This window comes from Molossus molossus, unplaced genomic scaffold, assembly GCF_014108415.1.
Source record: "Molossus molossus isolate mMolMol1 unplaced genomic scaffold, mMolMol1.p scaffold_m16_p_8, whole genome shotgun sequence".
NCBI lineage: Eukaryota > Metazoa > Chordata > Mammalia > Chiroptera > Molossidae > Molossus > Molossus molossus.
The window spans coordinates 6193288-6205787 of NW_023425402.1; the positions used below are offsets into that span (position 1 = coordinate 6193288).

Genomic DNA, 12500 nt, shown 5'->3' on the forward strand with positions numbered 1-12500 from the left:
CCAAACCAGCCAGGGCTGTATTATTTTTTTACAATTGAATGCTAATCTACAATCATCTCAAAATAAAATGTTTAGCTTAAAAATATACATGGATTTCCCCTAAATCTCTCCCTCTTTTTTTTTTTATCCTCACCCAAGGACATTTTTCCATTTTTGTTCAGATAGAGTGGAAGTGAGAAAGAGGAAGAGAGAGACAGAGAGCGAGAGAAACATTGATGTGAAAGGGACACATCTAGTGGCTACGTCCTGCACAACCCCAACCGGGGCCGGGGACAAACTGTAACTGAGGTACATGCCCTTAGCAGGAACCGAATCCGACGTTCTAACCACTTAGCCAAACTGGCCAGGGCTCTTTTGTTTTTATATACTTTGCATTCTTAGCATTGCAGGGAAAGAAAGATAAATGAATTAATACTATTAATATTATTACTATTGATACTATTCAATTATCCTTAGAGAGAGAGGTCATATTCTTTTAGACTAAAACATGAGTTTTTTTCTTTCAAAAAGAATAACTCATTCACTAGGTATGATGAATGGTTCAACAGGATGCTGAGTCTCTGAGTATGAGGCAGGTTTTATTTTACATAGCTAATGTCAGATGTCTAACTCAGCTGATGGTGTGATCCAGAAAAAGAAGCATGAAATGCAAGAAATTTCCCTGAGGCCCCTCCAGCTGACAGCAGGATTGGGAAGGAGTGATATGGCCAATAATCCTGGCAAGAAACCTCTGCCATATTATCTACTGGTATGTATTCTGGTGAGAGGTGGGCAGAGGAATAAATAATGATAGACCTGTTGGAGAGGATTGGGTTATAGAGCGCCTTGGCTAAGGATGACTTGGTTTCCTTTTAAAAAGGTACTTTTGGGGAAAATTGAATTTACTGTGATTAAGAGACAGGTATAGGCATACATGAGGTCTGTTGATTATTTTTAAAATTTCACATTTATATGGCTGACTATGCTTAGACTATCTCTGGAATTAGATAACTAATGTTTTGGGGAGGAGAACTCAGTGGCTGAAGGACAGGGGAGGGAGGGAAATTTATCTTGACTTTTCTATTATGTGCGTGTATTATCTATTCACAAGCATGAATACATTTAAAATTAACTGGTGGCTAGATTTTCCATAAGGCTGTCCGAGAGAGTACTACGTTGTTCACGTTTTTGCTTGAAGGTTTAAGTCTAGAAAACTGCCACCTTCCCGCCTTTGCCATTGGGTCTACAGATGTCCCTGGCACATGGGTTATACTTTTAAGTGTATGGATGAAACAGAAGTGAAAATAGTATTGGACTGAGAAGATTTGGGTTCTGGTCCTGAGTCTCGCTAAGTGGTTGTGACCTTGGGCAAGCTCTTTCAAATATTTTCCTGGGCTTCAGTTTCCTTATTTGCAAAAGCAAATAACTCTAATGTCCTTGGTAATTTTAAGTTACAAACTGTCTTTATTTTCTTTTGTCCCCCACATTTGGGAGGGGTGTACCTAATGAAAGGGTTAGTAATGTTTTAACAAAATTAAACTCCATTCTGACCAGTTATTCCTGCACATAAACACCCCAGCAGTTATCTAAAAAACCCTGGGACTGACACCCAGAGGAACCATAAAGATAAGGGGTTAATGGTGGCCTTGGAGAACTTGGAGGGACCATAAAAAAGAAAGAGATCAATGACTGCCCTGACTTCTGTAACTAGCTCATCTCGTCCCCTACAACAGAATCCTCCCTCGCCTCTGTCACAGTTCATATCAACGCCAAGAGAATGTAGTTTTTTGTAGTTTCTGTAGTTTGTGCCTATTATAAGACAGAAAACAAGAAAGGCTCAGAGTTGACCCCTTCTCAGCGCAGCCCGCCTGCACCAGAGCTGTTTTGTTCTAGGCTGGCCTGTGTTGTGGCTGTGATCTCCGCCCGCTCAGACCGAGTGAAAACTGGTTAACCGGGTAGAGGCTACCGGGGCATAAAGCAGATGCCCAGGCGCCCCCTCTCAGCTCTTTAGTACCAAGCAGCAAACCTCAGGTTCCAGGGACCTGTGAGGTCCCAGGGATTCCTCTCCACCCCCGACCCGGATTCCTGGAGTAGAGTTAGCTGGTGTTCAACAAATAATGAGTGAACGAGTGAGGAAAATGAATGACAAGTGGACTGGGAGTTGCGAGGTTATCTAGAGAATTCTAGCAAAAAACTACAACATGCCGCCCTTCCTCGAGACTTCCAGGCGACTCCAGGGTGTGAACCAAGTGCAGTTCACAGGAGAAGCCATTCACTGTCCTTAAGCTGAGAGGCCGGCGACTGGGCCGAAGGAGAGAGGGCCGCAGTTCGCCGCCCCCGCCCCCGCCCCTCGCCGCGCGCCCGGCCCTCGCCCCGCCCCTCGCCGCGCGCCCGGCCCTCGCCCCGCCCCTTGCCGCGCGCCCCGCCCGCCGCCGCGCGCCCCGCCTCTGACCACGCGCGCCTCAGGCCGCTGCGAGTCCAGCGGGCGGTGTGGTTTCTCTGCGTCGCCCTGGGCTGGCGGTCGCGGCAACGCGGTGGGTGGGATCGCAGCGGAGAGGCCAGCGCTCGGGCAGGTGCGGGAGAGCGCCATGGCGGCGGTATCCGGTCCCCGCGCCGCGACGAGGTGAAGGAACGCCTCTTCACGGCTGAGGAGGCCACAGCCGCCCACTTGCTTTCCACGCGGGACTCGGCTCCGGCATGGCCGGGATCATTAAGAAGCAGATCCTGAAGCACCTGTCCCGGTGAGAGCGCCAGCCCGCAGCGGCCCCGGGGCCTTTCCTAACCCCTTTCCACCCACCCTCCTCCCGGACGCCGTGCTCCGGCCCGGCCTCCCTCTCTTCAGCCCGAGCCGGGACTCCATGGCGGCCCCCGCCCCAACTCGAGGGGACAGCCTTCCCGCTCCGCCGCTCCCGACCGTTGTCACCACTGTTCCCTCGCCCGGGGCCCTCGGGCACGGGCGCTCCTGCCCTTGCGCTGGTGCCCCAGCTCCCCTCTCCAACCTCCCAGCGCCCCCGGACCCCCCGACCCTCAGGGATCTGCCGGCCGGCCACCCCCTCCCTTATTTCCCACACCGCCGAGCAGGTCACCCTTGCATATCTCCCGGGCCCTGTGACCGTCCCTCCGAGGTCCCCCGGAATGCACCCTTTCCTGTCCGCCTCCGCTGTTTCCTCCCCGGTTTTAGACCCGCCGCCCCTCCTCGGGCCTCAGGCCCTCTGCCCTTCTCGTTACCGTCCCACCAGCCCTCGCTGCCCCTCTGCTTCCCCCGACTGCTCCAGGCCAGACCCTTTGCCCCCGGCCCGCTCTAAATAACCCTTGCACCCAGTCCTTCATAACCCATTTTCCGCTCAGATTTCTAACTCCAACGCTGGATTTCTCCTTCCCAGAAGCTCCCAGCTCCTCCCCTTCGTTGTATGGCTGACCCTGTTGCATCACCCTTGAAAAAGATATCCCTGCACCGGGGCCGGTCCTTTGATCTCCTTTCTCCCTCCTTTGCTTCTCTTCTTATTACACAGACTAAATGGAGAAAGGTCAAGAGAGTAAGTTGGGCATAAAGTTTCAACAACCTTCCCTTTAAGATGTGGAGGTTTTTGACAGCCTGTGGAAAGAACTAACAATGTCCACTTCTGCTTTGCAACCATTTATTGAGCAGTGTTATGTTCCTCAGTAATCGAGGCAGAAGAGAGGTGGCAGGCAATACAGTTTGCAGGTGTAACTGGATGACTGCTGACCCCTGAGTCACTATTGCAGGTCGTCAGAACTGGAGTTCACAAAAATTGGAAGCTAGGCTTTCACTCCTTATTCCAAGTGGGGGTTGTTGATGCCCTAATACCTTTAGCCAGCTTTGTATCTTAAGTGGAGTGATTGAAACCTTGACTCCACAGTGGACAGTAGCTTTCAGGAGGCGGGAGTAGGGGAGAAGCCAGGGAACGTGTGACACCTCGGCCTTGCACTAATGTGTCTTCCCTGGGCTTCTCATTGTGTTGGTGAATGGTATGTGAGACACTATTGCTGCCACTATGTCCCCTCTCCTGGTTGACATTCTGACTTATTTACTGTTATTTTGATTTTAGACTTTAGTAATAAATTCAGATAATCTTTTGGTTAATCACCACTTTATAAAAGTAAAAAACAGATTGGCCACTGGAGCTGGAAAGTGCCTTTGGATCCTTTACAAGGATAAACTACCTAACATATTCTTATTCAGGTAGTATTCATCTGGGTGTTCCATGAGTTTGGTTGTTTTGTGTAAAGATTTATATAAAAGTAGGATTAATGATTGTGAAACAAGACAGAAAATTTAACTAAAGGAAAACTTTATTTGAATGGACACAGAATCAGAGAATTTTAGTATTTAGAGATTATCTCACCTAACATAACATTGTGTTTAATAGCCCAGGCCTTTCAGGTTTACTCTGTTCAGCCGTAAAATAAGGATAATCTAACTTAAAGGGTTATTGTGAGGGTTCTATGAATTAATATATGTAAGGACTTAGCACAGTGCCTTGCACATAGTAAGCATTCGATAAAACATGAACTGGTTAATTTTGGGGCCACTACTTGTGTGACAGTTTGGTATAAGCCATAGACTTCTGCAGAAAAATTCACATATGTGAACAGGTAATTTTTTATTTTTAGTTCCTTGGGTGGGAGGACTATGAACCCCTAAAGTAGTGGTTCTCAACCTGTGGGTCGCAACCACTTTGGGGGGTCAAACGACCCTTTTACAGGGGTTGCCTAAGACCGTTGGATAACACATATTTCCGATGGTCTTAGGAACCGAGACACCAGTCCTCTGTGTCTCCAGGCGGTCCCCCACATGCAGATATGCCCACATACAACATGAGTAACTATTAAAGGGTCGCAGCATTAGGAAGGTTGAAAACCACTGCCCTAAAGCATATGCCTGAGTTCCGTAAGACATCCTGGACCTGGATGAATAACCTCTGACTAGTTCAATCCTTCATTTTACGGCTGAGGAAACTGAAGCCTAGAGAGGTTAACTGACTTTCCCAAATTGCGATGGAAGGTAAGGTGTAGTGCAAGAGAACCCCAGCTTCCTGATTAGTATACTTTCCCTTGTAGTAACACATTGTGTGCACTTCCTATCCCTATGAGGATAGGTTTTTATTTATTATTTTTATTTATTTTATTTTTTTGCATTTATCTTGAGATAGAGTGGAAGGGAGAGAGGGAGGAAGAGAGAGAGAAACATCGATGTGAGAGAGACACATTGACTGGTTGCCACCCACACAACCTCAACTGGGGCCGGGGACAAACTGCAACTGTGGTACGTGCCCTTAGTGGGGACCGAACCCGGGACTCTCTGGTCCGTGGGCCGATGCTCTAACTGCTGAGCCAAACTGGCCAGGGTGGGTTTTTTTTTTTTTTTTTAAATATGTTTTATTGATTTTTTTAGAGAGAAAGGAAGGGAGAGAGAAATTGAAACATCGATGTGAGAGAGAGACGTCCATCAGCTGCCTCCTGCATGCCCCCTACCAGGGATGGAGCCCGCATCCCGGGCATGTGCCCTGACCTGGAAATGAACCAGAACCTCTCAGTCCATGGGACAATGCTCAATCCACTGAGCCACATCGGCCAGGCGAGGATAGGGTTTTTAAAGAAAAATTTTAATGGTATGTGTTGACACATTCATTGCATCCTTAATGAACAAACTATCTCTTTTAGATGAAGTAGGAATAGATATGACAGACATTGGGAGACATTTCTGATTTCCTCAGTGTTGGTGGTTGATTAAGGAGGAGGGGAAGGAGGAAGTTATTCAGGGCTGCAATTTCAGGGCTCCAGGAAGAGGTGTTAGAACATACGCCTGATTGAGGGAAAGGTCAAACTCCTGGGGTCTTTGTATTTGTTTCACTTGGAATAACTGTCTAAGTTTGTGTGACGTTTGTGTCTCTTTATAGTCTTTACCTATACCTACAGAGGCTGGCCTGCCTGGAGGGGAACAGGAGCTTCTGTGGCTTGCCAAACCTAATGGGGAAAGACAGAGGAGATACTGAGTTACTATGCTAAATAAATATTTGTAGGTGTTTAATAATTACTTGCTGATGATAACAGTGCCACTTGACTTGCAGGAAAGTGTCTTATCACAGGAAAGATATCCCAGTGACTTTCATATTATGTTTAATTTTAGTCATGAAGTTTTCAGATATTAAAGTGTCTTGTTGGAATGCATCTTCCTTATTAGTAGAGTATTTTGGTAAACAAGATTTGAGGGAGGCGGTATTCAAGATTTTTTTGTTAAGTGCCACTGATTTGGGCATTGGGGATTCATCAGGGAAGAATGTAAACATTTTTTTTAGGGCTTTAACCCATGGTTTGAATGACTGCTGTGTAATACAAGTAGCTTCAATGCACAGTATTCATTTGAACAGACCCAGGAGGAGACCTTTAATTAGAAACAAAAGTGATCATTTAAAAAAAATGTCCAAATTGATTGTTCACTAAATTAGATTTTTCTTGTTTTTGATCACCTTAGCTAATGACCTTTTATTATACAAGTAAGAGGAAATATGATTGTGGAGTAAGTAAGGGGACTATGGTTCATGGAAAGAATATGGACTCTGGAGCCAAACAAGCCAGATTCACCTTCCAGCTCTGCCACTTAATGAACAGGGCAGCCTTTCTGAGCCGGTAGTGTTCTTATCTATAAAAGATGATAATAAAGAAGAATACTACATACCTTGCATATTTTTTTGAGAATTTGGGATAAAGTATTTATTGTAGTACGTGGCATGTAAGTAGGGTTTAATAAAGAGTAGCTGTTATAATGTGGCCAGAGAAGTTAGGGACAATACCACAGTGTGGATGACAGCAACCCCTTTGACTGGCTGTTTTCGAAACCATTAGAAGTCTTAATTATTTATTCCAAATAGCTGCAGGAAATATGACCTTGAATGACAGAGACATAGCTGATAAACATGATAGATATTTTAAAAACATAAGTATTAGGTGAAATTCAGAGGCATAAAAAATTTCCAAGTCCTTTTGGAGAATAAGAGAGCCTGATTGCTCTCAGCCCTCCTAGTTCCTGATCAGTTCCTCCACTTACTACTACTCTTTATCCTGAAGGCATCATTGTGGCCAGCCCACGTGGACAGTGGCAAGCTGCAGGCTCATAGAGGCTGACTGCTTGCTCAGGGTCTGTTTAGGTGAAGGTTTGTAGGAGTACTCTCAGCTTCCAGGTCATGCCCCTTTATTGTTACCTTCACTTCCCAAATACTTATTTTGTGCATTTTCTAGTAATAATCAAATCATATGTTTTGTTTCCCTTTTTCATCTTCTTGTGTTGTTTCAGAATAAAGTGCTTTTATTTACTTAGAAAATAATAGCAAGAGCCAACTGTGCAAACAAGCACTTTATAAGTCTTAGGACAATTTATTTTAATTTTATTTTTTGTTAATCCTTACCTGAGGATATTTTTCCATTGATTTTTAGATAGAGTGGAAGGGAGGGAGGGGGAGAGAGAGAGAGAGAGAGAGATATGAGACAGACACATCGATTGTTTGCCTCCCGTACAACTGACTGGAGCAGGAGATTGAACCTGCAACCCAGGTATGTGCCCTTGATTGGGAATTGAACCCGTGACCCTTCAGTTCATAGGCTGATGCTTTAACCATTGAGCCAAACCAGTCAGGGCGTCTTAGGACAATTTAATCCTCAGACTAACCCTATGAGGTAGATATTAAGCCCATTTTATAGATAAAGAAATGAGGCACAGAGAGGTTAAATATTTTGCCCAAAATTGTAAGTAATAATAAATGATGGAACTGAGATTCAAATGCCGGTACTCTGATTCCAGAGCTGTGCTTTTTAGCCTACTCTGCTGCTATGCTATAATGATGCTCATTTATGAATATTTCTAACTTAGCATGCCCTTGTCACCAGCACCCACATGAAGGAATAATATTCCAGCATCCAAGAAGCCCCCTTTTTATCTCTGTTTATCATTACCTCCACCACAGGGTAACCACTGTCCTGATTTCTAGCAGTATAGATTAGTTTTGTCTTTTTTTTTTGTACAGATAGAATGGCAGGGAGAGAGAGGAAGGGAGAGAGAGAGAGAAACATCAATGTGAAGGGACACATCGAGTGGCTGCCACCCGCACGACCAACCAGGGCCGGGGACAAACTGCAACCAAAGTACGTGCCCTTAGCAGGAACCGAACCCGGGTCTCTCCGGACCGCAGGCTGACGCTCTAACCGCTGAGCCAAACTGGCCAGGGCTAGTTTTGTCTTTTTATATGTTATATAAATGGAATCATAGTATGTATGCTATTATGTCTGCCTTCTTTAGCTCAACATTATTTTTGTGAGATTAACCCTAATTGTTGCATCAAGGGGTAGAGCCTCCTTTTTTTTCCTTTATTGATTTTGGAGAGAGGGGAAAGGAGGAGAGATGGAAATATGGATGAGAGAACATTGACTGACCGCTTCCTGCATGCCCCCCACTGGGGATCCGGCCCACAACTTGGGCATGTGCCCTGACTGGGAATCGAACCGGCGACCTCTTGGTGCATGGATCAACGCTCAACTGCTGAGCCACACCGGCCGGGAGAGCTTCCATTTTCATTGCTGTATAGTACTGTAGTTATTTATACATTTTACTGTTAATGCATGTTTGGATATTTTCTAGTTGAGGGCTATGATGAATAGTGCTGCTAGGAACATTTTAGTATGTGTCCTTTGGTGAGCAAATCTACACCTATCTGTTGGGGATAGAATAAGGGTGGGAATTCTGGATTGTAGGATATGCATATATTACATTTTACTAGATATTGCCAGACAGGTTTCCAAAGAGGTTGTACCAATTTACACTTCCACCAGAAGTGTGTGGGAGTTCTGGTTGTTCTACATCCTTGCCAACAGTTGGTATTTTTCATCTTTTTCATTTTAGCCATTCTGGTGGGTGTGTTTTGAAACTTTATTTTACTTTGTGGTAAACCAAATGGTCAGTTTATTTTTGCCTCTGTTTAATTTTTTAAATTCAATTTATTTGTAAATTTTAGTCATAAGCAAATGTCAGAACCTTAAAAACATAAGATCTTTTTTGGAAGAAATACACAAATTAGGCAGGTTCAGTTAAAATAATGAGGGTACTTTGTAACCATTAGCTCATAAAACTTTTTACTTGGAATGGATATGATGGTTAGCTTCCTGTCAAAATAACTGCCATGTACATTAAGAAAAAGGAAGGGCATTTGGGTTTTTGTTTGGTCTTCAGTCTACCCTGGATATTAAAGTTTCATTCTTTTCTGTAAACTTACACCCCATTTTACCTAAAGAAACAAAAAATTTGAATTTCATAGCTTTTGTATTACAATCCTTGCACCTTTCCAAGGGTAGAATAGTTGTCTTGTGTCTTAAAACTAGCATTTAAAAGCAATAAAATAAAACATTTTTTCTTTTTTTTGCATTTATCTTCAGACAGAGCTAGAAGGAGGGAGGAAGAGAGAGAGAGAAACATCGACACGAGAGAGACACATTGAGTGGTTGCCACCCACACAACCCCTACCAGGGCCGGGGACCAACTGCAACTGAGGTATGTGCCCTTAGTGAGAACCCAACCTGGGTCTTTCTGGACCGCAGGCCCAATGCTCTAACTGCTGAGCCAAACCGGCCGGGGCTCTTTTTTGATTTTAGAGAGAGAAAAAGGGAGAAGGAGAGAGAGATAGAAACATGGAAGAGAGAGAATATTGATTGGCTGCCTCCTGCATGCTCCCCACTGGGGATTTAGCTCACAACCTGGGCATGTGCCCTGACTGGGAATCGAACCAGCGACCTCTTGGTGCATGGGTTGATACCCAACCACTGAGCCACACCGGCTGGACAAAAGCAGTAAAATGTTTAAAGTAGTATTGTCATATGTATCTGACATAAATAGCTTAATGTATGGTTCACAAATAATGCAATTGTCTACTTTGAAAAATTGAGAGACACGTCCAAGAGAGAAAGAACCAAGACTTTGGATTTTGAAAGGTGACTGTGCATTTTGACCGCCACTTGTAAGCTGTGTGTTCAGCAAGTCTTTTAGCTTCTTGAAGCTTCTTCATCCATAGAATGGAGGATAATAATGCCCAATGTTGTTTTGAGGATTAGAAATAATGTATGAAAGTTCCTAGACCTGAAAAAAAATACTTAATAGATAATGACTATTACTATTTATCTTTACTTGTTAAAATTGCTCAAGGGAGATTGCTGTTAGTTTCTGAAGATAATGCTTTTCAGCATCTTCAAGATTGTGTCCAGCTTATCCAAATATCTAATTCTTTAGATATTTAGGAATTATTTTTCTTAACATTTTAATACAAAGAGGTAGAGATGAATGCTCTTTGTATCAGTGCTTAAGGAGAGAAGGAAACAAGGGCTGTTCTTATTTATGTTTCTCATCTTAAGGGATGCTAAAAGGAGTAAACTTTGACCTCAGCATAGGTGAACTAGTTGAAATGTATACACTAGGTTGGGTCCTTAGAAGATTTACTTATATAGAGAGTCTAAGAAGATAGCACAATCAAAGACTTATGTATTCTTAAAGTGAAAAAAAAAAAATAGAGGTCATTTAGTTACCCTCACATAATATAAAGTCAAGTTGAGCCCTGGCCAGTTTGGCTCAGCGGTTAGAGCGTCGGCCTGCGGTCCGGAGAGACCTGGGTTCGGTTCCCGCTAAGGGCATGTGCCTCGGTTGCAGTTTGTCCCCGGCCCTGGTTGGGGTCGTGTGGGTGGCGGCCACTCGATGTGTCCCTTTCACGTCGATCTCTCTCTCTCTCTTTCTCTCTCTCTCTCTCTCTCTCCCACTCTATCTGAACAAAATATCAAAAAAAAAAAAAAATGTCCTTGGGTGAGGACTCAAAAAAAATAAAGTCAAGTTGAATAATAATCTGTAAGTATAGTATTAATCACTGAAAAAAAAATTTTTTAACACATCTTAATTCTCTACATCCAGTGGAGTATGTTCTCCATGATGGCAGAGATTGTATCCTTTGGCTGCTTCAAACATCAGAGAATTTGAGGATGCTTTCAGTGGGTGAAGTGGGTGCAGGAGATATGTAGAGTGAGAGTGCATGGTAGGAGCTCAGGGAACCTTAGACTTGAGGAGTGCATGGGGTGGGTGGGTGGCAAGGTCTGAAGGGCAAGGAATTCAATTCACCCAGTATCATTAAGGACCTTTTATATTTGTATGATGAGGCAAGTAAGTTCTTGCTACTGGTGCTGATTGTAGATACTAAGAATACTTTCCAGTATTTGTAAGCAGTAGACTCAATCAATATCTGTAGTAAAGGAGAAAACTAACATTTAAAATAATAAACATGCCCTGGTCTGTATCGCTCAGTGGTTAGAACGTAGGCCATGGACCAGAGAGTCCCGGGTTCAGTTCCCACTAAGGGCACGTACCTCGGTTGCAGTTTGTCCCCAGCCCCGGTTGGGGCTGTGTGGGTGGCAACCGGTCGATGTGTCTCTCTCTCTCTCTCTTTCTCTTTCTTTCCTCTCTCTCCCATCAGCTCTGTCTGAAGATAAATGCAAAAATGTCCTTGGGTGAGGATAAAATAATACACATTAGTGTATTATTAATTAGGGTAAAGGATATGTAGTTTATACCTTCTTGTCACAAAAATTAGGACTTGATATATTGTAAAATATTGTTTTACTTTCCTACAGCAATGGTTATTTTATATGTATATTCAGTCTTTACAGTGTGTTGGTCATGTAGCTTGAATGTGATCTCATCACTTAAAAAATTAGAACATTGATGGTGAGAGGTTATTATATTTAAGTCTCTGACTTATGGAAGTATTATGCTCTCAAACTTTATTCCTACCTTTGAAATTTGGAGTTGTAGTCCCGTAGAAATACTGTTATAATGTTGAATAGGTTCCTGAGTTAGTCCACAAAAGTCATAGTGGATTAATTATGGTACAAGCTTACCAGATGGAGTTCTGGGTCTTGGTTTTAGAGACCATTTGAAGTAGGAGGAGAGATGAAGGAAAAGAAGGAAAAGCTTTCTTAGTTTTTGGAGTAAGATCTCTTAGATCATCCAGATCATTATATCTCTGCCAGAACTTTTTGGGTTGTGATTGAGGGGTATGACCAGCCGGGATATGTTGATGTCATGCAGTGTGCAGAATAATTTCACACAAAGAAACATTATCTTTTGTCTATTTTAACTTTGGAATGTTGGTTGATGTTTACGTGGGTGAATTAACTGTTTAGATTATATAAGCTTAGAATCTAACCATTTTACATATAAACACAAAGTATTGCACAGCTTTAAACTATAGCGAATTCCAGGACTGAAACTGGGAGAAGATTGTTTTGAACTTTATCATGTGTTTGTCACCATTTTAGAAAATGTTGTCATTCTTGGCAATGCCACTCCTGGAATTGAGTCTGTTTGGGTTGGGAACCACTGACTTAGGCTAAATTCTGAAACAGCTGAAGTTTGCTTTTGATACTCTATTTTCTCTTTTTTATTTCTCTTTCCCACTTACTAAGGCCCCTCTTCACAT

The 12500-nt window shown here is 43.4% G+C and overlaps 1 protein-coding gene across 7 annotated transcripts in view; it reads left to right on the forward strand.

Annotated features, from left to right (window-relative positions):
- Positions 1–618: 618 nt before the first annotated feature.
- UHRF1BP1 (UHRF1 binding protein 1) overlaps positions 619–12500 on the forward strand; it is an 83373-nt gene continuing 71491 nt past the window's right edge. For 2 of the 7 annotated variants that reach the window (XM_036248123.1, XM_036248125.1), the window contains exon 1: positions 619–748. Coding sequence is in view for 5 of the 7 variants with exons in the window: in XM_036248126.1 (XP_036104019.1) it covers positions 2677–2720 (44 nt within the window). In the remaining 2 variants the exon portion in view is untranslated. Of the gene's footprint in view, positions 749–2550; positions 2721–12500 lie in introns of those variants that run through there. The other 5 variants (XM_036248126.1, XM_036248119.1, XM_036248121.1 and 2 more) reach the window with 5 other exon arrangements.